The sequence below is a fragment of the Vigna angularis genome, chromosome 2, assembly GCF_016808095.1.
Source record: "Vigna angularis cultivar LongXiaoDou No.4 chromosome 2, ASM1680809v1, whole genome shotgun sequence".
Classification (NCBI taxonomy): Eukaryota; Viridiplantae; Streptophyta; class Magnoliopsida; order Fabales; family Fabaceae; genus Vigna; species Vigna angularis.
The window spans coordinates 48,354,662-48,379,504 of record NC_068971.1 but is presented as its reverse complement, the minus strand read 5'-3'; the positions used below and the strand labels follow the sequence as shown (position 1 = coordinate 48,379,504).

The following is a 24,843-nucleotide window of genomic DNA, read 5'->3' as shown; positions in this document are numbered from 1 at the left end:
AAGGGAGTGAAGGTAGTCCCAAAGATAGGTATGTGAGAAATTGTGGTGGGTATAATTGCTACAATGGTAGCTAGGACGGTTTTCACTTTTAACCGACCTTGGTGGTTATGTTATGTAATATGTACCATGCTGGTTTAGAGCATATAGTTGTTATCTCGTGAGTTTGAAAGTTGTGGAGTGTGACGAAATTTCTCCATTCCCACATGACTTGGATGAGAGAGAAGAAAGGAAGAAGCTTGAATGGAATTTGGAGGAGTGGCATGGCCTAGGCAAAGGCAAGTCCAAGATTAGTAATATGAAGTACAAATAAACCAGTAGAATTAAGAAGGGCAAAATTCTCGTGGAAAAGTAAAGGCTGAGAGAGGTAAGGTAAGCAAACAAAGCATACTGCATTAAATTGACGATAACAGAACCTTCTCTAGGTTCTCTTGCTCCTATTGCTGATAATACTTCAAGTTTTGAAAACTCTATAGCCCTTTCCTTTTCTTGTCCAACTTTTCCACCAGATACTCTTTGGTACAAAACTGACCTTCTCTTCTTTTTAGCTTTTAGGGATCATTTTTCAAAAATCATTATCCTTTGGAAAAGTTCCATCATTTGGGTACAAATACAATTTTACTTTTGACAAACCAGCTAGTTAAGGTCACATTTCTTCTCATAGAAATTGTTGGACTTCAACCAACTATCCAAATGATTCATCATTTTTGCATTTTGAAAATTAAGTCTCTTTTTCATTAAATGTCCATTTCTTCAATTTCAACGTTGGATCTTTATCAAAATTCTTCGTCTGTGTGGAAACATACTAAAACCGTCCTTGTTTTATGTAGAGTACCATAACCATAGTTAATAATAGAGACAAACAACTCTATACAAGTACGACAATCGCAATAATATAACTGTCCCTTTAATTCGCTTATCCAAGCCTGCATTTTTTATAAACACACTAAACCTGATTAATTTATGTTTACCAACATATTTTAAGAACCGCTTGTATTTTCTATCGGACGAAACTTCACCTTCATTACGTGTAAACTCATCAAATTTGCTGTGTTACTATGTCTGCATCTGCGTCTCGTATCTAGTTAGTATTTATACCGCTCACCATGTACTGTCAAATTCAGATCACACAATTCTCATTACAGCCTGCAACTGATCAAACAATATTCCATCTCTAGGATGCATACTTCACTAAAAAATATTCCCTTAACCTAATAAAAATTAAGGAAACATACATCTAGAATTGTTCAACTTCTAAAATATTACAGAATGGGAGACAAAAAAAAAGTGACCAAAAAGTTAGAAAGTTTAAGTAATGCACAATTGATTTGTATTGAGTAAAGTCTCATAATTTCAGCTTTGTGTACAGAAAAAAAAATCATTCAGAAAAGTTACCTGTGGTTCAGTTAAAAAACAATTGTGTTTGCAAAAAGATGTTCAACAAGTTTGGCTAACGATAGCTTTCCCCCTCTATAGGGACAAATCAAAAAAGTGGAGCAGAGAGATCACAGGTCCAAAAAGCCCATCAGCATTCTGACTTTTGCTAGAAAAAGTCAATTTTAAATTGCATTGTAATTCGTGTCTTGGATGGAGATTGGAGGATTCCTCACTATGTCATTGAGTTCTTGCTGAAAGGTAATTATCTAAACTAAGCCTTTCACTCTACAGAGTTTGTCTGCTAGAGAATTCAAAAGTTAGCAGGAAATAATGATAATACCACAACCTGTTAGTTAAATCAGGGACTAGTTACTGTGTGCTAACCATGGTACATGTAATGAATAAAGTCGAACATAATTTATGCAGTTAATTATTAAAGAAAGAAAGTCTATTTTAACAATTTCGACTAAGAGAATTAGCCTTCAATTATCAGATATAGTTGTTGAGGGAAAAAAAAGGACATGGCCATCGAGTAGTAAATTAATCAAGTCAGAGACATTCGCTTCAATCATTTCGAAACAGGAAAACTTAACAGCAATAAGGGTCGCAGCATGTGTCTAAAGTAATGTATATTGAAGATAGATTGAAAGGGTGACCTACTTCTTTTATGTTGGAAGAAAAAAAAATAATTACATTAGATATCTTGGAATAGAAGTATTACATGACATTGTACGCATAATAAATTAAACTTTTCCTTTGTCCTTCTGAGATGGCACAAATTGCACAATATTCTCTGCAAGTTATTCATGGCGCACAAGAATCCAAAATTGTGTCTTGTCTTGAAGTGGTTCATTTTTTCACAAACACGTTCTAAACCCGTAAGGGTATCTTCCTTCACCTCTCAATGATACAATACAAGTTTATATATTAGCAATATTAGTTTTGATATCTTCCTGCGATTGCGTGTCTATTTGTTCTGACATGTTGTGAGCTTCCGCGGCCTAAGCATGTCCTAATTCAGCCATCCAATTGGACATTTTGAATTATCAATAAGTCCTCCATGGAAAGATGCTTGTAATCTCCATAGTCCACGACCATACCTCATCATGTACCTCTAGGCTTATCTTATATTTTTCCCATATGAGCTGTTTCAAAAAGTCAAACTCACAACATTGTAAAATGTTTATACACTCCATTACACTTGCTGTCTAAACACGTCTATAATATATGTCGGCTTCGTTGTCCTTCGGATATTCTCAGCAAAATAATCAACTGGCCCATTTGATTAGTGACAAAAATGAAGTTGGTCAGCCTTATAATTGAACCGATGTTTTCTAGTCCTATTCTTCTTCCACCCCTTTTATTTATTTCATTTCTTGCGTGAAATCAAAATTGATGTCTATGTTTATGGGACAAATGAAGCAGTCTTGTTTTAACATTAAATAATGATAACTTGTTTTGTTATGTTATGATATAAACGTTTAGCCAGTCAATAGGGGCAAATATTCGGTTCCAGGATAGAAGCTAGGGTGGCACCTTAATTCTTGTTAGAAACAGGCTTGTATGGAAGAACTGTTGGTGGAATCTGAATATGTTTTACTTTTTCATTTTGTTTTTTGAAAACTAACTGGCCATTACTAGTCAGACAACACAAAGGTAAGAGCCAATAGGTATGTCAAATTCTCTTGAGCCATGCATTTTGATAATCAGAGGCAGACAGTAGTTGAGACAAATCTAATCCAAAATCACTTGGACACTTTGCTGTGTATTTGTCTCACAAGTTGCTTTGCTGGGATTGCTTTGTGATGGTTGAATATACATATTGGGAATTTTTAGTAATTGCAGCTACTGGTCCCCTAGTTATTCTGCAGCAAAGAGCTCTGCATAAGAAAGGAATTGTATGGCATTATCGTCAATTCGGGAATATGTGATGTTAATCTTGGTAGGCCATACCTAAAGTTAAGCTTATTATTTAGGTCCAATGCATAGTGCCATAAATGAGAGATAAAGGACTATAAGCCATAAGTATGACACTCTTTCCTTAAAGAAAAGAAAAATTGTATTCAAGTCTCTTCTAATTTGTCCACAAATCATTGATTACCAATATTGAAACAAGTTGTACAACAAAAATCTTGTCCTTACTACGAGTCCTCCAATACATTAACAAGGCCCAAGCAATTACTCACATAAGGTAAAATACTTAAGAGTACTTCACAGATGCAAAATTTGAAGGCATAATTAACAATTTTTAAAGAAATAAAAACACGAGAAGCTCAATGTATGTTGAAATTGATGGCCAGAATTTTCAAACACTAACCAAAATACAAGCAGTGCAGACAATTGGTAGCAACCATGACACTTCAATTTGTAATCTGCTGGTTCAGTGGCTCAATATGACTGTAGCAGGTTCAGTGAAAAATGTCTCTGTGGCCTTCGGATTCTTTATTGACTACATATATAAAGCAGAAGTATAATTTGGTTTTGGAAATTATTATTCTACAAAAAATTTCTAGAAGTTCTGCAAAGGCTGGCTTATCATGTGGGAGGCTGTAATAACAATTAGTACTACAAACGATTTTAATCATTTAAAACCCATGTCATCAAAGAAAAGAAAAATGTGTGATTTGAAATGCTTAAACGCCCGAGTTATAATATTGATGGGAAGTTTGAGAAGAAAATTTCATAAAGAGATCTTTTAGATGATCATAATGGGCATTTGAAATAGAAGGAGACATAATCCACTTGCCCTTGAAAAATCGAAGATGCCTCAGCATTATACTAAAAACCAGCATTTCCACATCTAATCCCACAGCAGACAACTAATTGACAAGAAAGAGCAGTTGTTAGAATTCATAATTTCATGATACTTAACCATCGTTGCTAGGCATAATTGAACTAGCTTGTTAATGGGAGATATTTGATTAAAATAATCAACATGAAACTGTAGAAATAGTTGTAACCACTCTCGAGTTAAGCTTACTTTGCAGAATTTGGTCTCTGTCAAAGTTCCCACCAAAACTATTATTATTTAGCATAGGCCTAAAGTGAAGTGTCTTTTCTTAAGTTAGAGCCCAGTAATAAACAAGGAGATTATTCCAGAAGGAAGAAGTGTGTTACTATGATTAGAAATTAAGCAGCTGAAGAATTTGAGGTTGTTCCTCAGGAAGATATTTTGCTTAGTTAAGTAATTAGGAAATTGCCATGAGTAGGAGGAGTATTAGTAGTACAAAGTATGATGAAACAGAATTCGTGGCCAGCGAGTTTCCACCTTGATTTGTTGGATAACTGAAACTAGTAATGTTCACAAAAGTTTGAATCTAAGAAGACGATATTAACCCGGTAAATTGGCCCATTAAGCGTGATTGGAAACACAGGCACATGCAAAACTTCATGTGTTTTAGTTAACAGCAACTTAGTTATCTTTAGTCTTGTCAAAGCAAGAAGCGATGATGATAATGATGATGATGACAGAAACATGAGTGTCTCATTCCTGACGTTGCTTTCCATTTATGGAAGATTAAGATCCAACTAATAATGATTATTAAGTTAAGATCTAGAAGGCGTTGCCCACTAATGAGAGGGATTAGTTTATTAAGTGTGATGTATGAAATAAAGAATAAGATAAGAGAAGGGCGTGAGATGAGAAAAGCCCTAACCCCATCAATTATGAAAAGGGTTTGTCTGGTTGAAATGTTCCTTTGTACCCCATTGTTGCATAATTACATTTTTCACTTTTGCTTTGTAGTGGGAAATGATAGTCAACTTTATTGCTACATTTACATGATTGCTTGTGATTTTGGGAGAGAGCTTATGCCTCCATTTGAACTATTTGAGATTCTAATAGGCATTAGGTGTGGGACTTGAGTCTTCTCAATCAGAAGTTGTGTGTGGAACTTGGGGAATACTCCACACAATTTGATTACAAGGGTCTAATCAAACTCAAAGAGAAAACTAGTGCCAGACATTAGACACACCAATATCTAATTCGATCATCCTTTCCACCTCCTACATTCTTACTTTTCCCTCTCTACGTACCAATCTACTACGCACAATCTCATCTTCTTCTTCTTCTTTATCATCTACCATGCTATACATCATCATCTTCCATTTCATTTTTATATACTCCTTGTCTTCTACTTCACATACAATGTATTTTCATTTAAAATAATAACAATAATAATATCTTCCACAATAGAATATAATTTCTTAAGTTTTTGTCTTTATTTTTAATTTAATTGCGTGTTTTCTCGTTCTCCTATATGCTTCCTAATATTTTTACTCAAAAAAAGTATTTAAATTTTAAATAATTGTAATCAATGTTTTATATTTCTTTTTCTTATTATTTCGTGGGTGATATACTCATACACGTTTTATTCATCAATCATTCCCAACACAATTAATTAGTTCTTTCTTTCATTCTAAGATAGGAGATAATATAGTCTTTTTCTTTTCATAGTTTTGTAATGGGCTTTATTAAAATAAACTTATTTGGTCAATTAGCTAAAAATAAGAAATGTCTCATTCATATTATATCAAACAATGCATATCTATCTAAATTGCAAATCAAACTAAATATAAGAGTATCAACAAAACATGTGCAAGTCATCAAGAAAAATATAAATGACATAGGGTGATCCATCCTTCACAATTAGGCTCAAAACTCACAAGACTAAAAACTCTTTCACAAAAGATTCAATCAAGTAATTCTCAAATTAACTCAATTAGTAATTTATAATTATGTATCAATTAGAGTAGTTTCCAATCAGTTCAAGAATCCATCCAACATAAAACATGACTACTATTTCAATATTATGATAATTCCAATTACTAATCAAATCCTAAAATTCAATATCATTATGTTTTATTGAAAATAATAAAATATTTTTGAGTGAATTTCTTATGAGATATACTGTATAAAAGTTTCACCAAATAGAAAGTTAATACTTTCACAATTTTCTCAAAAAGAAATCACAATTTTTTTATGAAAATAAAACAAAAATTGAAAAATAAAAAACAAAAATATAAGAAAAAAATTCTAACTAATATTCGTCTCTCTCACATTTATTTCAAAAATTATTTTTTATAGACTTATTTTGAGAGATAGAAAACTTTTGAAACTTTTGACTCAATTTGACCATATGTAAAAATTTATTTTTTTATTTTTATTTTATTTTTGTTTATCATTGATATTTTCTTTTTCTCTATTTTTTTCTATTGTTTATTTTATTTCATTTTTTAGTTATTTTAATTTAATAAATTTATTCTTTTTCGTAATTTTTATTTGAAAATTTTTATTGAGAATTTGTAAAACTAGTTGAAGAACATTTATTTAAAATTTATAGAACTACAATCACATAATATTACATCTTTTTATAGAAATTCGAAACTTTATTTATATAGTTATACTATTAATTAGTAATCCAAATGCTTGTACTTCAATAAACTAGTTATCAACTCAAAAAATGATAAATACGGGTTTTTCATGCTAATTTACCTACTAGTTACATGATAATCTAGTGTTCTCAACTACACTCTTAAACTAAGGGATATAATTGGTCTACCGTGTACCACAAATTTTCACCATTAGATTAATCTGGACTATGTAAGTATACTGTAAGTACGTTACAGGAAATCCTACACTCCCTCCTAAAAAGCCATAGTTTTTTATTTCTACAAGTTGAACAAGTCCTCTTTGTCTTCTCCTCGACAAAGGTTTTCCTTTTTTTTTATCAGCTTTTAATTATATGATAAATTTCTATGCAACTTTTAAAATTTAATATTATATAAAAATTTTAATTGTAGATATAATGGTTCTTAATTTTAAAATTTAAGTAATTGTCTTCTAATTACTTAAAAAATAATTATACACATTCATAAGTAATAAGAATTTCAATTATTTATCTATGTAAGATATTATTAGAAAAATAATAATTAATTTTAGTATATGTTACTTTCAATAATATGATTTTTTTTATCGGTAATTCAATAATATTAATGATAGACTAAATTTGTTTAATCTTAGAAATCGAAGAATCAGGCTTACAATTAAAATATGTAGGAAAAAATTTTAGACGTATTAAATAATATATAAAAATTAGTTTTTGAAATAACAATTAAAAATTAAAATTCCTGGAAATACTTGTTATTTTTCTTTCCTTTTTATACTACTACAAGAAACTGAGATGTTAACTTTTGAATTGTTATTGATGGTTCCCACATGACTGTGTCTAGATTTCATTCTGGTCGGTAGAAAAAAAAAAGTCATTCCACATGAACATCACAATAAAATAAGGTAACATCAATCAACATAAAGAGTACCCAAATACTTTATAAATAGTTTTTTTTTTAAAAAAACAATAACGCAAAATGATTGCTTAAGAGAATTATGTCCTAGCCAAAGAGATCCATAATTCAATTATTTGAATAGCAAAGACTATAGATGAAAAAATTAGGTAAAAAAAAAATTAATGTGTTATAAGTTATAGCTATCTTATCCCTAAATTAAAAATACAAATTTTAGAAGATCTTATCGAAGAATTTTATATATAAATTAAGTTGAACTTATGATTTTTTTTTCAAATTAAAGTCTTTAAAAGAAAACTCGTTTGAATAGTTATTAAATGTGAAAGTTTATCAAAACTCTTTAATCACTTAGCTTGATTAAGAGCTGGAAAATTAGTCTTTAAGGTGACGTGGGTTCACTTGCTTTTTAGTTCCATTCCTTACATTTAGTATTTCGATGGAGGCTGCTTCTTCGTGCACCTCCATATTTTCTTGCGACGAGCATAGGTGTATTGAAATGACAATTTTATTCTTAATGAAAAAATATATTTCAAATATAAAATATATATTTTTAATTTAAAATTACATTCTAAATTATATATTCTAAAATATAATTTTATCCAACACAATTATCCTTCAATTAGAAGAGATGGTAACAGAGCATGCCCGGAACAAAGCATATCCAACAAAACATAATGTTACGGATTGTTTTGTTGTGTAATGTAAATTTTACATTTTTAATGGTATAATCCAAAATATATGATAAAATTTATATTTAAAATTCTATAATCTAGAACGTAAATTTTATATTCTAAATTATATAATTTAAAATATAAAAATATAAATATTTTTGTTCCAAATTATATAATCCGAAAAATCTAGGATCGTGTATGATTCGAAACTTAAATTGTAAAGCGAATAATAATTTACTCATAGCCACATTATAGGCATTTTAAAAATTATGGGGTGCAGGAAATAATTCCATTTAATGATTAGAAGAAAAACTTTTAGGCCCAAATATCCATATTTGTTATATGTGACTACTAGTTTCACTTCTACACTTCCTTTTTATGCCCATGCAAACTTTTCTATCGACTTTCTCCCTCTTTTATGTTAACCATTTGTTGGGCGCTCTTGCAAAATCACCCATTTCGTAGGTTATTATAATTTTTTTCTTACATCTATTAAATTTTTTCTTGCACCTCATTATTTCAGAATTTATTTTCCAAAATACACTAATGTTTGTGTTTAGATGAGATAATTTAAAAAGGTAAAATATATTTTTTTTCTTGCACCTCATTTATTTAAAAGATTTAAAAAAATTTATATTGAAATGATTTGTTTGGATAAAATAATTATAAAAAAATCAAATTTAAGAAATCTTGAAAAGTATTTTAAATGAATAAAATAAAATAATTTCAAATATTATTAAATTATTAAAAAAATTGAAATTTTATTTATTTTTACTTCATTGTCACTCCACCGGTAGTAGACTGAAAACTCAGTTGAATTAATTTGAATTAAAAAGTCAACAAATTGACCTAAATTGAAATTAAATTGATTTGACCATATTAAAGTTCAAAATGAATTGTTTGATTATGTCAAAATATATAGTTCGCAAATTTATGATAATCTTCTTATCACATAATTTACTTGAACTTATTCTATTTACACATTAAATTAAAGAGTCTCAAAACTTAGCAATAAAAGAATTTATTTTCCCTAATATCCTAACCTTTGTTACCACACTGGCCCAAAAAACACGTCTTATTTTAAGTATGCAGGGCACTACTTTCTTGGTTACTCTATCATGCTAACATCGCTTAGAATATACACATATTATTAATTATTTAAAAAAATCATAATTTTGATTGAGTAAAACTCTAAAATGAATTTCCAGAAAAAAGTTTTGTATCCATATATTTGCTTAATTAGTCTAATAAAATAGTTCCAAAAAAAAAGGCAGACACAATAATAACTTTGATGAGCAAACCTAAAACTCTTCAGCATTCTCTTTGAAACTCTATATATCGAACTTGCAGACTTCAAAAGCAATAGAATTTAGGCCTTTACATTATATCCCTACACTCTATCATTCCAGAATTCATTTTCCGGAACACGCTTTTTATGGGGTGCACCAATAAATTTGATAGGGAGCAGGAATTTACTAGGCATAATCAAAGCACCACAAATCATAGTCCGCAACTACAAGTAAAAGTGAATGATTAAGTTATTCTAATATAACATTCCATACTTTATAAGTAAGTAAATGTCAAAAAAAAAAAACGTATTATGTATCAGGTGCATTTAGTGATACTACAAAAGTTCCTATGTCATTTATAAAGTGGAATCACCACAACTTCGTACAAAAGTTGAGTGCTCAAATCCACCTCTTGTTGCTTCACACTAGCATAACACAAATGGACACAAACATCAATATGTCTATGACTCAAAAAATTATCATGGAAATTAACTTTGTTATACCCAACCTTAATTCTAACCAAGAAAAGGGAGAGGATTGTTTGACAACATACTTATAGCTAATGAGGTAAAGTAAAAAAAGAAAAGTAGGGATAACAGGGAAGATAGATTACGAGAAGGTGTATATTTCGATAAGTTGAGATTTTCTTTATTATATGATGCAAAGGTTAAGTTTTTGTAGGTAGTGAATAAGTTGAATTAAGGAGTATTATAAGTCTTTATCTCAATGTTAGTAAATGGTAATACAACTAAAATATCTAATCCAATAAGAGGGTTGAGACAATGTGATCCTTCTTTCGTGTTCTAAATAGTGTCATAAGGTTTTTCTGGAATGACAAATCAAACAATTATATTACAAGTTTATATAGGAATAGAAGTAGAAGATAATAAAAGCATGGTTAACTTTGCCATAATTTGTAAATGATACTTTATTTCTGTGTGAAGTGAATAATCAAAATATTTTGACAATAAAAAGCATGCTTAGAGATGGCTTCAGGATTTAGGGTTAACTTTCACAAAAGTAACATTGAAATCTTAAGAATAAACAAGAAAATAACACAAGTATTCTTTAATATTCTAAATTGTAGTATTATGGAAGTTTTGTGGGATAATCTAACAAAACAAGTCTTTTGGTGGCTAATGATTAATAAAGTTGAAAAGAAGTTGTCCACATGAATAGTAGGACCTTATCCTTTGTAAGAAAAATGTCTTATAAAATCTATTATCACAACTCTACCACTTTACTATTTCTCCTTTTATAAAGTTCAAAAAAGAGTGTGCAAGTCTATCAAGAAATTACAAAAAACTTTTTTGTGGGAATGACTAAAAGAAGGTAGGAAAATAGCTTCAGTAAAATGGAAAGATTTATGTAAATAAAAATGGAAGGAGAAATTGGCATAAAAGACATTGAGTTGTTCGATAAAGCTTTACTAGCCAAATGAAAATGGAGACTGAGTAAGGAAGAAAATGACTTTTGGAAAAAAATTCTAGAATCAAAATATATAGCTTAGAAAGACCTCATTGGGAAGAATAAACATTAAAATAGGTCAACATGGTGGAAAGACTTTAGAGACGAATGCGGAGAGGGGGGAAAATGAAGATACTTTGACCAAAACATAGAGTAGAAAGTAGGTTTAGGGTCCAAGATAAAAAAAGATCCTTTAAGTCTTAGGTTTTTGAGGCTATATGGGAATTCCATGATTAAGAATAAAGACATAAAATAGTTTGGAAAATGAAAGAATGGTGAATAGAAATAGAAAGTAACATGGAGAAAATAATGGTTGAAGTGAAAATTACCTTAATTAGATAAATTTGTACACCTAATACAACAAACAACAATAAAAAAAGGAGGGTGGGGATTAATGGACTTCGAAAGATAAATTTGTACACCTAATACAACAAACAAACAACAACAATATATTATCAAATCTAGATATGAAAAAATGCAAAACATTTTTATTAGAGAAAACTCTAATTTGTACAAAATGTCATGGAGTGTAAAGATAATTCCCTTAGCACAAATGTTTGCTTGGAGAAAAATGACAAATCTAAAGAGAAAATGAATACAATTAAATAATGTATATTGTGTGGATTAAAAAAAGAGACTAATACACATTTATTTCTCACTTGTGTATTGGTATAAAGGAGAACAATAAATCATAATCAACTAAAAAACTACTTTTATCTTTCTGATTTTTTGACACTTAATAGCAAAGAAAATAAGTTATGGTGCAATTATAAAGAATATACAGAATCATATGAATAATATAGTGTTTAGGGAAAAAGGAAAATAAATGCAAATCAGATATTTGTTTTGACACAACTAAATGTTTGAGTTTGGATAAAACATAAAATTAATAATATTAATTTTTCTTAGTTTAATTGGATTCTTTGTCCAAGTGCATTCAATCTATCACATAAAAATGTAACCTCAATTTTCTATCAATAAGCCAGAAATTGGAAGTAAATCTCTTTTTTCTGCATTTTAACCTGACCAGACTTTTAGTTTGAAGTTATGTTTGTCATTTTGCCGGAAATTCAAGATGAGAATGGCCTAAACAGATTTAACAATATGAAATGCAACATGAATGGTCCAGCAATAACATATAGATAATAAAAAAATATAGTCACGCAACAACATGCTCCTTTCAAGGAACATAAGGGAAGCAACAATTGGAAGAGAAAAAGTTATAAACAGTTATGACAAATACAATAGATTGATCTACATGAAGCTCACAAATGTAACTTTAGTTTTTGATGTAACTATGAATGCTCTATATTACAGTGTAACTGCTCTGTTTTGGTAACTTACGTACATAGGCAGCTTCTAAGTTTTAAGACTATATAATACTATTTTGAAAGGGTATAATGAGATTCCATTAGGCATTTTGTAGTACTGTTTAATGTATGTATTTTTTTATATATATGGGTTGGAGCACCCTTAGTATTCTACTAATTTATATATATATATATATATATATATATATATATATATATATATATATATATATATATATAATTGCTGATAAAAAAATACAATATTACAATCTTGTGTTGACATCTGGTATGTTAGTGTTTTGTGCATGTTGTGAGTTCACATGTGGCATTGGATCCTTTAAGTTACAGGCTGAAACCGAACCAACATTTTCCGTAAGTGCTGTTCCACAGGCATTTAGTCCTAAAGTTGATGGTTCCATAAAGGATTCCCCTGGAAATGAAAATATGGGAGCATGTGGCATTGGCATGTGGTGACCCTGACTAAGAACCCCAAACACTTGGCCATTTGGCATTCCATGTAAAGCAGTGGAACCAGGTGCATGTGCAATGGGAAGTTTTGCTCCTTGCATTTGGGCCACATGAGCCATTGGAAATCCAGAAGTCTCATCATTACCATCAATCATGCCCATGCCACAACCCACTCTTAACCTCATTTGCATGCCAACACCTATAGGACAAAAAGGACCCATATGTGCTGCGTGCATGTGTTGTATTCCAGGAGGTAACATCATAGCAGGCATGCATAAACCAGTTCCCATTGACATTACCTATGCAAAAACATACGAAACAATCGAAACTTTCAATGAATCATACATGATTTCATCAATTAAAATTCAAAGGATTGATGGAAGAAAGGGTACTTGAAGTTGGAGTTGAAGTGTTTTGAGATACTCTATCGCCTCATCCAACATCGAAGCTTTATCCGCCTAATACACATGAAATCAGAAAAATCATGATAAACAAGATATCGAGTATAAAATAAGAACTTACTTAACTTTGTGATGTTTAAAACAAATCATCAAAAGGTTTTCTATAAGTGAAAAGGCTTAGTTACTTCAACGATGTGCAACAAATCATCAATATTAACACAAAGCAACTATTTTTAGACAAAATGACCCAGTTGAAATTATTGTGGAAATATCAAGATACATAAGATATATGTCTTAAAATAGTGGCTTTGTCTTAAAATTTGCTTTCAAGGTTATATTTTTTAATAGCTCTTCAAGAAGCTCCAATGCTTTGATAATAACATTGTCCATTCCATCAAATAAAACAAACAATGACACATCCAATTAAAGCTAAAATCCATGGTGATAGATAAAACATAGTATAGTGTCAAAAAGCTTTCCTATGTGTATCAAGCAAAAATGAGAAAGTTAAGTTCAACATTATTGCAATTTGGTACTAGTTCTTGTAATGCACGCATCTTCTCATTGATCCTGTCTCTTCTTCTCTGCATAAACAAGGCCCAAAGTTTTATTATCATATACATCAGAAACAATATAATTAACAAACACTTAATAAGGAACATTGGTAAGAAATTAATTAACTGAACACAAACAGTAAATAGTCTTGCACACCCTTTCAGATAGATTATGCACTTCAGCTGAACGGTGTCTCTTGGCTCCAATTTGTGGTGCAGGAACCTCCTTTTCTACACCAACTGATTCTTCCTCAACATCCTTAAATGAAAAGAAAGTTAATATAGTAGAACACCATAAAACAAATAACAAAGTAATACTAACATAACAAACATCGTAATTCTAAGAAACTAACTTCACTTTGGCTCTCAAAGTCGTCGGTGTCTATACTTTTTCTCTTCAAATTTTGATTTGGATCCTTAGAACCCCTTTCTGCACCATTGCCAGAGCAAACAGAGGAGGAGACTACAGCTGGCTCTACATTTTTTTCAACAGCTTCCTTTCCTTTGTTCACACTTTCTCCAACGACTAGGTTTGAAGTGTCATCAATCCTGCAGACATCTTTGCAAGAAGGATCACACTTCGTTGAAACGGCACCATCCTGCTCAAGAGGTTTTGGCTCCGTAACCTGATGACTTTGTGTGCCTGCTTTTTTTGAAAACTCTCCGAATAATTCAACTTTTGTTGATTCAGCAGGATTTGTCGCAACAGTTGCAGCAACACCTTTTATCTTTATTCCCACACTTCCTGATCTTGATGCCAAACCAATGTTCTCAAGGTTAGCTTTGACAATAGCAACAGGCTTTGCAAAGTGGGAAAAATTCATCATGGTGGAACTATTGCTACACGCAACTGAGCCTTGCTTCTCCATCTTTAAGCCAGAAAAACCACTTGAGGGAGATGGAACATTATTTGTATTATTTTCAGCTATATCCACTATCTTGGATCTAACAGATGCAAATGGAGTGTTTTTATGAGTGTCCCTAAATACCTTACTACAACTATTTCTTCTGTCTAACAAAGAAAAACCATTTGATGCTGACGGCTCATTCATGGTGACCCCGCATAGTTCATTGAAAAACTCAGAACTATATCCATGTTGCAAAGAGTCATCCATTCCATAATTCAACCAAGGCATCACCATGTCTTCATCTTCTTCTTCTTCACCAAAATACACTTCACCCGAAGGGAATACCCTTTTGATTTCATTTAATTCAGGTCCTAAACTGCCACACTTCCCCATCCTTGTGATGGTAGTATTATTATCCTTAGCATATCCTCCTAGAGGAGTGTGAGATGGTAAGCAATGAGATGGCAAAGTTCTACAATTTGGGCTCTTTCGAGCTCTAAATGATTGACCCTGCATTGAAATCTGGCCCTTTTCCCAAACCAGCTCAAACAAATCATTGTTGGAACTGCCACAAAGGTAGGATTAAAACAAATGAGGAAGCAAGTCACAGAAACACAACAAAGATCAAACAAAACGGGATTAACAAAAACATGATATTGAACTTACGTATAAGATTGATCAGCTGCACAAGTGTTGTTGTTCATCTCTTTTGGGATCAAGTCTCCTTAATTCACACGGTATAACTCATGCAGAGGCATGATGAACTCATGTAAAGAAGCACTCTTATAATAAAATTAGCCATTATTGTTGTTGCATCCGACAAAAGCATAGTGCTAACTGTGAAGTGCGAACCACCTTTCAGAGCCCACAGACGGAATCCTGACGCTAGCCCCACCACACTGTTTGATTTGAATACAGAAGGGGAAAGATAAGAAAGTAACAGTAATAAATAATTATTTGCGGAACATAAAATCTTTCTTTTGTTCCATATTAGAAAGGAAAGTACTGCAACATAGCTAAATAAATTAATGACAGAAACATCGGGGTCAAACCAATTCTTAAATAACCGTATATCATAAAAAAATCAACCTTGCCAAGTCAAGAATGAACTCAAGACTTCAAAATGATTTGGTCTTGTAGTTGTCCAATGTTGAGAGTTGAAATAAAGGAAAAATCAGGGAGTAAAACCTTAAGAGGGTATCTTAAAAAGAAACAAAATTTTTCGACCCACAAAATTTGCTTAATGCAATAAATAGCGTTTGAGCGATGATGATTATGCATTAACAGTTCTACCTTTGCAGTTAATAGAAGTTTCCAGAATAGGAAGGAACCCAGAACGCCTGAGGAAATTGCAGATGAAAGCATTCAGAATCGAAGACACATGTCGCATAACATGTAACATGTACCACCAGACAGAAAAAGGAATAGATTCTGGAGTTTTCCTTTTGGGTTGTGATATGTTTTACTCTCTTCAAATTTATATTACCATCTAATACCTACGTAATTTTTTATTTATATTTTAATTTTATTTTTATTGAGATTTTAAATGCATATCAGAAAAAAAAAAAAAATCTCCATGTAATTTTGTTTCTTTCTTTCTTAACTATGGGATTCCAGTGGTTAAGGTTGTGTGGGACCCTTATTTTTGTGCAATCAATCTCAAACAAAATCCAACAGCTACCTTCAAGTAACGCTCACCACTGACTCACTCAGATCAGACGGCTACCTTGGTTGCCACAAGGCCGTATGTGATTGATGATCACTAAGCGAGAACATATGACCATATGAATAGTTTTTTTTTTTTTTTTATGATTTCTTATTTTAATATGTATTATGATTTTTTTGTATTGATTAATAGAAATAATGTTAAGGAAGTAATATAAAGTATAGTTTTTTCATAAGATAACAAAAAATATGATTATATTGTGGAACTGTTAATTTTTTTAATAGATAAATAATTTATATTCATTTTTCCCTTTATCATTGTGTTGTAAAGACAAGATATTAACTTATTTAAAATATAATTAAAAATAAAAATATATGGTTATAGATTTAATAGTTTAAAGAATGGAAATTGAGGAAAAACTAAAGTAATTGGGTGTTGAGCGTGATTTTTGCTTGAATGGAATAAAACGAAAAGAACGATGCATGGTGAGTCACGTCCTCTTCCAGTTTTACATATTTTTTTTCTTATAAAGTTACAACACAACCTAATATGCTTGATTCGTGTAGTAAATTAATTGGACATCTCTATGGTGGTTGCGTTCATCTATTTGCTACTTTATCACTGTATATATTCTTTGAAGGGTACGTGGTTGATGACTAATTAAAATATTTATATATTGTAAATATTCACACAAAAAAATATTTTTTTAATTTTGTAAATATGAGAACACTTGTATGTTGAGTCAAATTAAACCATAACTCTGATGGTTTGAGATATTTCTATTTAAACTTGGAGACTTAATTTTTGTATTGACATTTGTTGTATGGCATGCTTACAACTATTATACTCAAACACTTTAGCGATTGTATTTTATAACTCTAACCAAACATAAAATAATTCATGTTTTTAGAAAATAAATTACTTTTTTAAAAAAAAAAAGAACTTATTTTCCTTCCAAAATGAACTCACCAAAATTTGAATGTCTCAATCTATTTATTATATTTTATTTTTTGAGGCCCTTTGTTGGGGAGTTAAAAAAAGGTATCTGGAGAAAACAGAGAAAGCGATTTAGTAGTACTAGTGGTCCATCCTATAATTTGTGGAGCACATGCCACGTCAGGAGATGATATGAGACGTTGGACACCAATTTTTTTAATGGTAATATGCTGATTTAAAAATGGGAATTGAAATTAAATAAATAAAAAGTGTGTCTTTTTAACGAATTAAATATTTAGTCCCAAAGGTGCAGTATACGATGGTAATATTATCATTTTTTTATGAGTTTTCAAATTTTATTTTCATGTATTGTTTATTTTTTACGGTATTTATTGATGTCCTGTAAAACTTGGATTGTCGTGCCTTTTTCTATATTTATTTGTATATGCGATTTTGGTGCGAGAAACTTTTAATTAATACTTTTTTTTATTGAAATTATTTTAAAATTAAAAAATATACTTAAAAGTAGAATAATTTAGCCAAATACATGTATCCGCCATTTAATTTATGTACGAAAAAGGTGCGAACAATCAATTGCGCTCCTCGTGTATCATACATAAAACTTTATGTCGCATTGAGAATAATGATTTGTACATAAAAGAAAACAAAATGGAGAACAAAAATAGGTTTTATGTACATTTTGATTGCAAAAACACGTGAAACAACTTCATACTGAAGCATTTTAGGAATAATTGTCTTAAGCGTGAACCATAGCAAATTATTGCCATCTTAATTAATACCAATAAGGCAAGGGACCCTTCACACTTGAGACAGAAAAACTGTATCTACCAATATATTGTTGTAATAATTTTTCGATTTCTTCTTCAATCTCTGCACTCGAACTGTGTTATTCCTATTAAGGTCTCAACTGCAAAAAATAATAAAGGAGGATCTTTATTTTGATATATACTTGTGAACACTTCCACAGAAAAGCAAAATCATGTTGTTAGCAATAATGTCTTTGAAGCATATGCCATTTATTATAATTTTATAAAGCTCAAAATTTTAATTAAGAAAAATAATCCTATCACACACTTTTACGTTCACTTGACATAGAATACAACGATAAAATAGTCTAAAAATGTAAAGTTTTGTATTTTTTCAAAAAAGAAGAGAGAAAAAATAAAAAAAAAAATATCAAATAAATGTAAAAAATTTAGGAGTGTAAAAACATCATTTTTCTTTTTATAATAAGAAGTGAAAATAACGTGTGAAACGAATGAACAACTCTGTCAAAATATATTTTCTCTTGTTCCATACGTATCAAGAAAATTGTATTGTGTTTTGAACTCTAAATTTTTTATTTGTGGAAATTTTTTAAACAAGTTGAGAACTGGGAGTTTAAACTTTGTACAATTTGAGAATATAAATAGGTTAGGTATTTTTCTTAAATTTATACAGAAAATTAATATACATAAGAAACTAAAAAAGTATTGGTGTAGCACATGTTAAGAAAAAAAAAATTACAAAAATAAATCAGTCCTTGATCGGATTGTATAAACTGTTTAAGCATGTGTAAATCAATCTTAGTTTTTTCTTGTTCTTAGGTAGTCATGACTCGTGTTCATTTTGTTGCATGTGCTTTAAATTCAATCACCAATAATCCCTACATGAGCACGATCCATTTGTGAATCGATGAAACCTATTGATATCTCTCACAATAATTTCTCTCTGAAAAATCTCTGAAGCAAACTTCATAACAGTATGACAATCGCCACAGGTCCTCAAATTCTTCTTTATCCTTACCGGAGATCCAGGTGGGAGGACCAGAAGTCCAAATGCAAGAGCTAATTTCTCACTGTGACACCACAAACTCTGCTCTTCAGAACCTTCCACGCTGTTAGTTGCAAACTGGGTCTCCGCCACATACCCTCTCCTCTTCATCAATTCCTTCAACTTCTGCAACATTTCATAAATCTCTCGTGTCCTTGAATGAGACCTATCATTCACATTGAACACAAAGGTTCTGTTCTTAACATCAATCCAGCTACACCCAGTCTCTTTCCTCACGCCACTGACCCCCATCAATCTTCTGACTTCATCAGCTTCATCCAACATCCCATGTCGAGTATAGATATTCGCAAGCAGCGCGTAGTTTCCTGGATTATCCGGTTCCAACTTGAAAAGCCTCTCTGCAACCTCTCTTCCCATTTCAACATTGCCATGCTTTCCGCATGCCCCAAGAAAAGCCCCCCAAACGGTCGAATCAGGCTCGATCGGCATCAATTCAATGAACCTCCATGCTTCCTCCAAACGACCAACGCGACCAAGCAAGTCAACCATGCAAGCATAATGCTCAAGCCCCGGTTCAATGTTATGAACATTAGCCATGGAATTGAAGTACTTAAAACCATCATCAACCTTCCCTGTATGGCTGCAAGCCGACAACACGGAAACAAAAGTTATGTATTCTGGCACAATCCCCTCCTTGAGCATCTCTTCAAACAATTCAATTGCCTCATTTGCGCAACCATGTTGATGGCAAACTGTTATCATAGCAGTCCAACAAACCACATTGCAATCCTTAGTTTCTCCAAAAACACCGTAGGCATCAAACAGACTTCCACACTTGCCGTACATGGTTACCAAAGAACTCGAAACACACGCATTTTTCATATGCCCGGTTTTTAATACATGACAATGGATCAAGCTGCCTTGTGCCAGTGCAGCAATACTTGCAGAAGCGTGAAGGAGAGATGAGTACGAAGCCTCGTCCGGTTCCACGCCTTCCCTTATCATAGCCTGGAAAAAGGTGCAAGCTTGTTCGAAGTTTTGGCTATGAACACATCCCGTGATCATTACATTCCACGTCACAACATCTCTCTCTCCACCACCACAGAACAGCTTAGTTGCATCCTCAAACAAACCGCATTTGCAATACATGTCTACCAGCGAGTTCTTCACGTAAACCAACCCCACCAAACCACGCTTAACAATGCTCCCATGAACTTGTTTCCCAAACCCAAGCTCAACCAACCCAGCACAAGCACTCAACACGCTGGAGAAACTAACTTGGTCGGGTTCAAGAGAAAGAACCTCTCTAAAAAACCCAATGGCACGACCGTACATTTTGTTTTTAAGAAACCCCACAATCATGGAGTTCCAGGAAACGAGATTTCGGTGGGGCATTTGGTCGAACACATTCTCCGCCAAGGACATGGAGCCACACGAGGCGTACATATGGAGCAAAGCGGTGGCAACAAAAGTGTCGGTGTGGAAGGCGTGTTTGAGAAGCAAGGCGTGGATTTGTTGGCCCTGTGAAAGGAGCGTGGCGTGAGCGCAGGCGGGTAAGATGGCTGAGAAGGTGAACTGATTGGGGTATATGCCGGTGGTTCGCATCAGGTTGAAAGAAGTGAGGGCTTGGAAGGGTTTGTTGAAATGGGAGAGTTGGGTTATGAGTGTGGTCCACGTGACCACGCTGGTTGAGGCGCCAGGGCTTGTGCCGAACAAGAGGACCGCGTGCTTGATGGAACCGCATTTTGCGTACACCACGAGGAGGCTGTTGATGTTGCCGAGGGACGCCTGATTGGTCGTTACAATTTGCGAGTGGATTTGCGTCGCGTGTTTAAGGTTCTTCAGTTTTGCGGCCTTGTCCAGGTGAAGTTTGATGTCGGGAACTGAGGAGAACCAGTGCAAGTTTGGAACACCATTTTGGTTGCTGCTGCTTCTTATCAGCGAAGCAAGTTTCATAATAATCATCACTCATGGAACGTTACTCACTCTTGTTTTGCGAAGCTAACGAGACCCAAATGCAATGAAAAAATTGGGCCAGGCCTTCAAAATCAAACTACTCTTAAATCAATTTCTTCCTGCACCCCATCTTTGAAAATATCAAAACTACCCATGTAATAATAGTTTTAGGAAGTGGGAATCTTTGTTATGTTTTGGTAATGGTGAATGAAAAGTGTTTTTAGTTACTTTAAAAATCATACTCGTCATTATTTTTAATTTATTGATTGTATTAAAAAATTATATTGATAATTAATTTATAAAAGTTAAATTACTGGAATGCCACGACATTCTACTTAATTATCAGATTGCTACTACTTTACTTTTATACTGCTTGTAGATTCAATTTGTATAGAAAGTATTATACTTATTTATTAGATATTGGATGAATTATATTCTGTATAAAAATTCGTTTTGTATTAGTATATATAAAAAAGAGTGATTATCTTTATTTATCATGAATACAATATGCTTTATTTAAGATTTGGATATGTATTTTTGGTAAATCACCTTTTGCTTTATATAAATATTAATATAGTAATTTCTTTTCTCATTTGACATATTTTTTTCCTCAGTTTATTAATTTGAATTAAATTTAGAAAAACACAATAAACTATTTTGCAAAATCTAGGAAGATCACTATTATAAAACTAAAATGTGTGTATATATATATATATATATATACTTATTTTGAGTTTAGTGATACCAGTGCAAAACAATTTTACAGTATATAAAAAGAATGATACGCCAGTCTTCCAGTTTAAAATAATTATTACAAAAAATCATTGTTAAGTGACAAAGTAAAATCATTTTATATTGATGAGCATAGTTTGTTTTTTCTTATTATGAGTGATCACAAATCATTTTTGAAGTTTAAATTTCTGTGGGTTATAGCTTTGAAATATTCCACTATCATTATTAGGGAAAAAAACATCAAGTGATAAAAACATAATATAATATATTTTTCTTAGAAGAATAAATGCATATAATAAATAACGTGTATAAGCATTTATTATGTAATAACTCGTTTGAAAACGCGTAATAATTAACTGTAGATGAGTAAAGAAATTGCATGTAATGCGAAGTGGTGAAAATAAAGTGTTGTTAAAACGTGTTTCCTGTAGTATAAATAACATCACCACCTACACCATGGAAGTCGTGGTCATCATCCTTGTGAAAGAAGAAGGAAGCAAAAAAAGAAAATGGCCGATGGCAGCACAGCTACCTGCTTCGATATCCTCATTTCCATCATCCTCCCTCCTCTTGGAGTTTTTCTCAAGTATGGCTGCAAGGTATATGCACTCTCTATTTTTCTCTTTTCTTCTTTCTATTCGTTTCTTGCTTCTTCTTTTAATACCTAATTTTATTGCTTTCTGCTTTGTAAATTCCATATACAGTTAGAGTTCTGGATCTGTTTGCTGCTCACCATTCTCGGCTACATTCCTGGAATTATCTATGCTGTCTATGCCATCACCAAGTGAAACTCATCATATTCATCATCCACCTTTTCTAAGTAACCTTTTCCCTCTTCTTCCTCCATTTTTCTTTACAACTTGTATGACTATCTGTAAAACTATGCAGTACTCTGCCATGCATATACCAGATGAGCTCAACTCTCTGTTTCTAAATCATTATTATTATGTATTCTTTTTTACTCTCGAGAGCGATTTAACCAGCCAAGAAATGAAATTCACGTTTTAATAGAACGCGTGGAAAAATAATCTCATGAACAGGATAACCATTTCTGAAATTGATTATTTGAAGGTGTTTTCTGGCAGAATAATTGTGGTTAGGTAGTAGCGTAGCACTTACTTTGCTTTGCCTTAATTACATTTTGTTTTGTTAAATTTTGTGGAGAAATAATAAGAAAGTGGAGGTGCCGTTTCTTAGATTTTGGTGATGGAGGTGGTCCTTGTTCTACTCAGAAGCTGAAATCAATGGTTTTTTGTGGGCAGGTGGACAGTGATTGAGTTTCAGAGGAGCGTCATCATTTGATCTTCGGTGGACTCACGTGATGCTTTCGTTTTCGGTTTATCAGTGTCAATATTCCGTTTCCGTGTTGTGTTTTTTCATTACTGTTATTTCCTTATGTGGAACCAAATATGGACCTTGTGTCCTCTAATTTTAACGCATGCTTATCAAATTGAATTCGTAATAGTTATCTTCTTCCTCTTCTTTCGTATATATTAATGTATTCTCTAAATTTTCTTCGTATTTAAAAGAGATGTGTTAGATTGAAATTACTATGACAAACATTAATCGATTTTTTTTCTTATTTAATTTTTAAATCAATAAAACTAAGTTATTATCTTTTTATAATCCTTTTTTCATTTATTCATTTTCTTCAAGCAATGAAACTGCTTTCTTATGTTTATCTTGGTGAAAGCATGGCTTAATCAATAGGATTAAGAGATGGATTAGCTGGATCGTGAAAAATGGATTTCTGCAAAAACTTACATTCGATTTAAACTGGCTATGCATATAATGTACGCAAACTGCTAGTAAAAGGGTCTTATATATTATTGGAGTGGTTGATAATGTTTTGAAAAAGACAAAGTACGAAATATTTTAAAATATATATCACGATTATATAAGTCATTACCAATATAAATTATAATAGTTTTGCATTATAAAGAATAAAATAAAAACCAAAAAAATAATTAAACTATACTTATAAAGGGTATTAAATTAAAAGAGGGAGTTAGGAAGCTTAATTACTCTGTTATTCTCATAGAAAACGTGATTCATGGTGTATCTTCTGCATAGAAATTATCAATTTGTCACTTAAGAATATGATATTTTGTAGGTTTCGTTTCAAAGAGAGCAGTAAGTGACATTATATTCTTTTATCACTTTTCTGTATTAATAATAACATTATAACTCTCCACGAGACACCTGCTTTGTATTGTATTGGAATCATATTTGGTGATTGCGTAACACATTTAAACTTCAATTACTTTATAAAAGCAAAAGTTTTTCATTGATCCTTATAAGTACATATATATACTTCTTAATCATATAAAGAATTTAGACATTAAAGTAATTTTTAAAAGTTCTATTGAAATTTGAATCTTGTGAAAAATTTTACTCTCGACCATTAAATTAGTTTTACAGTTTTATATTTAATAAAGGTTTGATTTTTTTTAAACTAGCTTGTTTATGATTGATTCAATAGCGTTGCCTTCTGAAAACTGATTTGTTAACAAAAGTTTAAAAGATTAATATATTTTTGTAATAATTATAATTTTTTCAATATGAATTTAGTTTTTAAAAAATGTGATAAAATTTATAAATTAAAAGGAAAATGTTGAAGTTTTCTCTTTGTTAGAAATAAATTTAATAAAATGTTCGTCAAAGAATTTTGAACAGAATATCCATGCAACCAACCAATTCGTCAATTTCCTGATTCTGTAATAAAAACAACATAATCAATTATTTTGATGTAATGCACTAAAACCTCTAGTGATTAACATTGTATTTATTATTGATTCAATTGAGTCGAAACCATTGTTTGTATAAGTTTCTTAAGTAAAAACGATTTTTCTGAGTTAAATTTTGTTCATGTAAAATTAAATTTTCTATATATTTATTTTATTGTTTTAGAAAAGCTTTTAAAGGACAAAACCATTACCGAAAACATTAGTAATATTTTAATAAACGTCGCATTCTCGAAGCGTAAATTAGTCTTTACTTATTACTTATTAACGTCAAAATTTTGTACAGATAATGTTTATTGACAAAAAAAAAACTTATACTTAAAATTCTCT

At 31.4% G+C, this 24,843-nt stretch overlaps 3 protein-coding genes across 4 annotated transcripts; 1 reads left to right on the top strand and 2 right to left on the bottom strand.

Annotated features, from left to right (window-relative positions):
* Positions 1-12,642: 12,642 nt before the first annotated feature.
* LOC108328010 (transcription factor PIF3) lies at positions 12,643-16,129 on the bottom strand. Of its 2 annotated transcripts, none has more exons than XM_017561775.2 (7): positions 15,979-16,129; positions 15,352-15,584; positions 14,191-15,250; positions 13,995-14,096; positions 13,802-13,867; positions 13,275-13,340; positions 12,643-13,181 (listed from the first exon to the last, which is right to left on the bottom strand). In XM_017561775.2, the coding sequence occupies exons 2-7, from the start codon at positions 15,387-15,389 to the stop codon at positions 12,678-12,680; spliced, it is 1,836 nt and encodes a 611-aa protein (XP_017417264.2). In that variant the 5' UTR covers positions 15,390-15,584; positions 15,979-16,129; the 3' UTR covers positions 12,643-12,677. The 2 variants fall into 2 exon arrangements, with proteins under 2 accessions (XP_017417264.2, XP_052729645.1); XM_052873685.1 differs by lacking the exon at positions 15,979-16,129 and adding an exon at positions 15,775-15,906.
* A 2,672-nt stretch (positions 16,130-18,801) lies between these two features.
* Positions 18,802-21,043, bottom strand: LOC108327618 (pentatricopeptide repeat-containing protein At3g24000, mitochondrial). Its single transcript, XM_017561305.2, has one exon. The coding sequence runs from the start codon at positions 21,035-21,037 to the stop codon at positions 18,941-18,943; it is 2,097 nt and encodes a 698-aa protein (XP_017416794.1). The 5' UTR covers positions 21,038-21,043; the 3' UTR covers positions 18,802-18,940.
* A 1,169-nt stretch (positions 21,044-22,212) lies between these two features.
* On the top strand, positions 22,213-23,242 carry LOC108328259 (hydrophobic protein LTI6B). Its single transcript, XM_017562092.2, has 3 exons — positions 22,213-22,368; positions 22,474-22,589; positions 23,032-23,242. The coding sequence occupies exons 1-2, from the start codon at positions 22,279-22,281 to the stop codon at positions 22,555-22,557; spliced, it is 174 nt and encodes a 57-aa protein (XP_017417581.1). The 5' UTR covers positions 22,213-22,278; the 3' UTR covers positions 22,558-22,589; positions 23,032-23,242.
* The last annotated feature ends 1,601 nt before the right edge of the window (positions 23,243-24,843 follow it).

Coding starts and splice junctions, on each gene's coding strand:
- LOC108328010 (XM_017561775.2), bottom strand. CDS start 15,389: ATGAACAACAACACTTGTGCAGCTGATCAATCTTATAC. Junction 15,251..15,351: donor GCAGCTGATCAATCTTATAC/GTAAGTTCAATA, acceptor CCTTTGTGGCAG/TTCCAACAATGATTTGTTTG. Junction 13,868..13,994: donor TGCATAATCTATCTGAAAGG/GTGTGCAAGACT, acceptor TTGTTTATGCAG/AGAAGAAGAGACAGGATCAA.
- LOC108327618 (XM_017561305.2), bottom strand. CDS start 21,037: ATGAAACTTGCTTCGCTGATAAGAAGCAGCAGCAACCAAAATGGTGTT.
- LOC108328259 (XM_017562092.2), top strand. CDS start 22,279: ATGGCCGATGGCAGCACAGCTACCTGCTTCGATATCCTCATTTCCATC. Junction 22,369..22,473: donor TTCTCAAGTATGGCTGCAAG/GTATATGCACTC, acceptor TTCCATATACAG/TTAGAGTTCTGGATCTGTTT.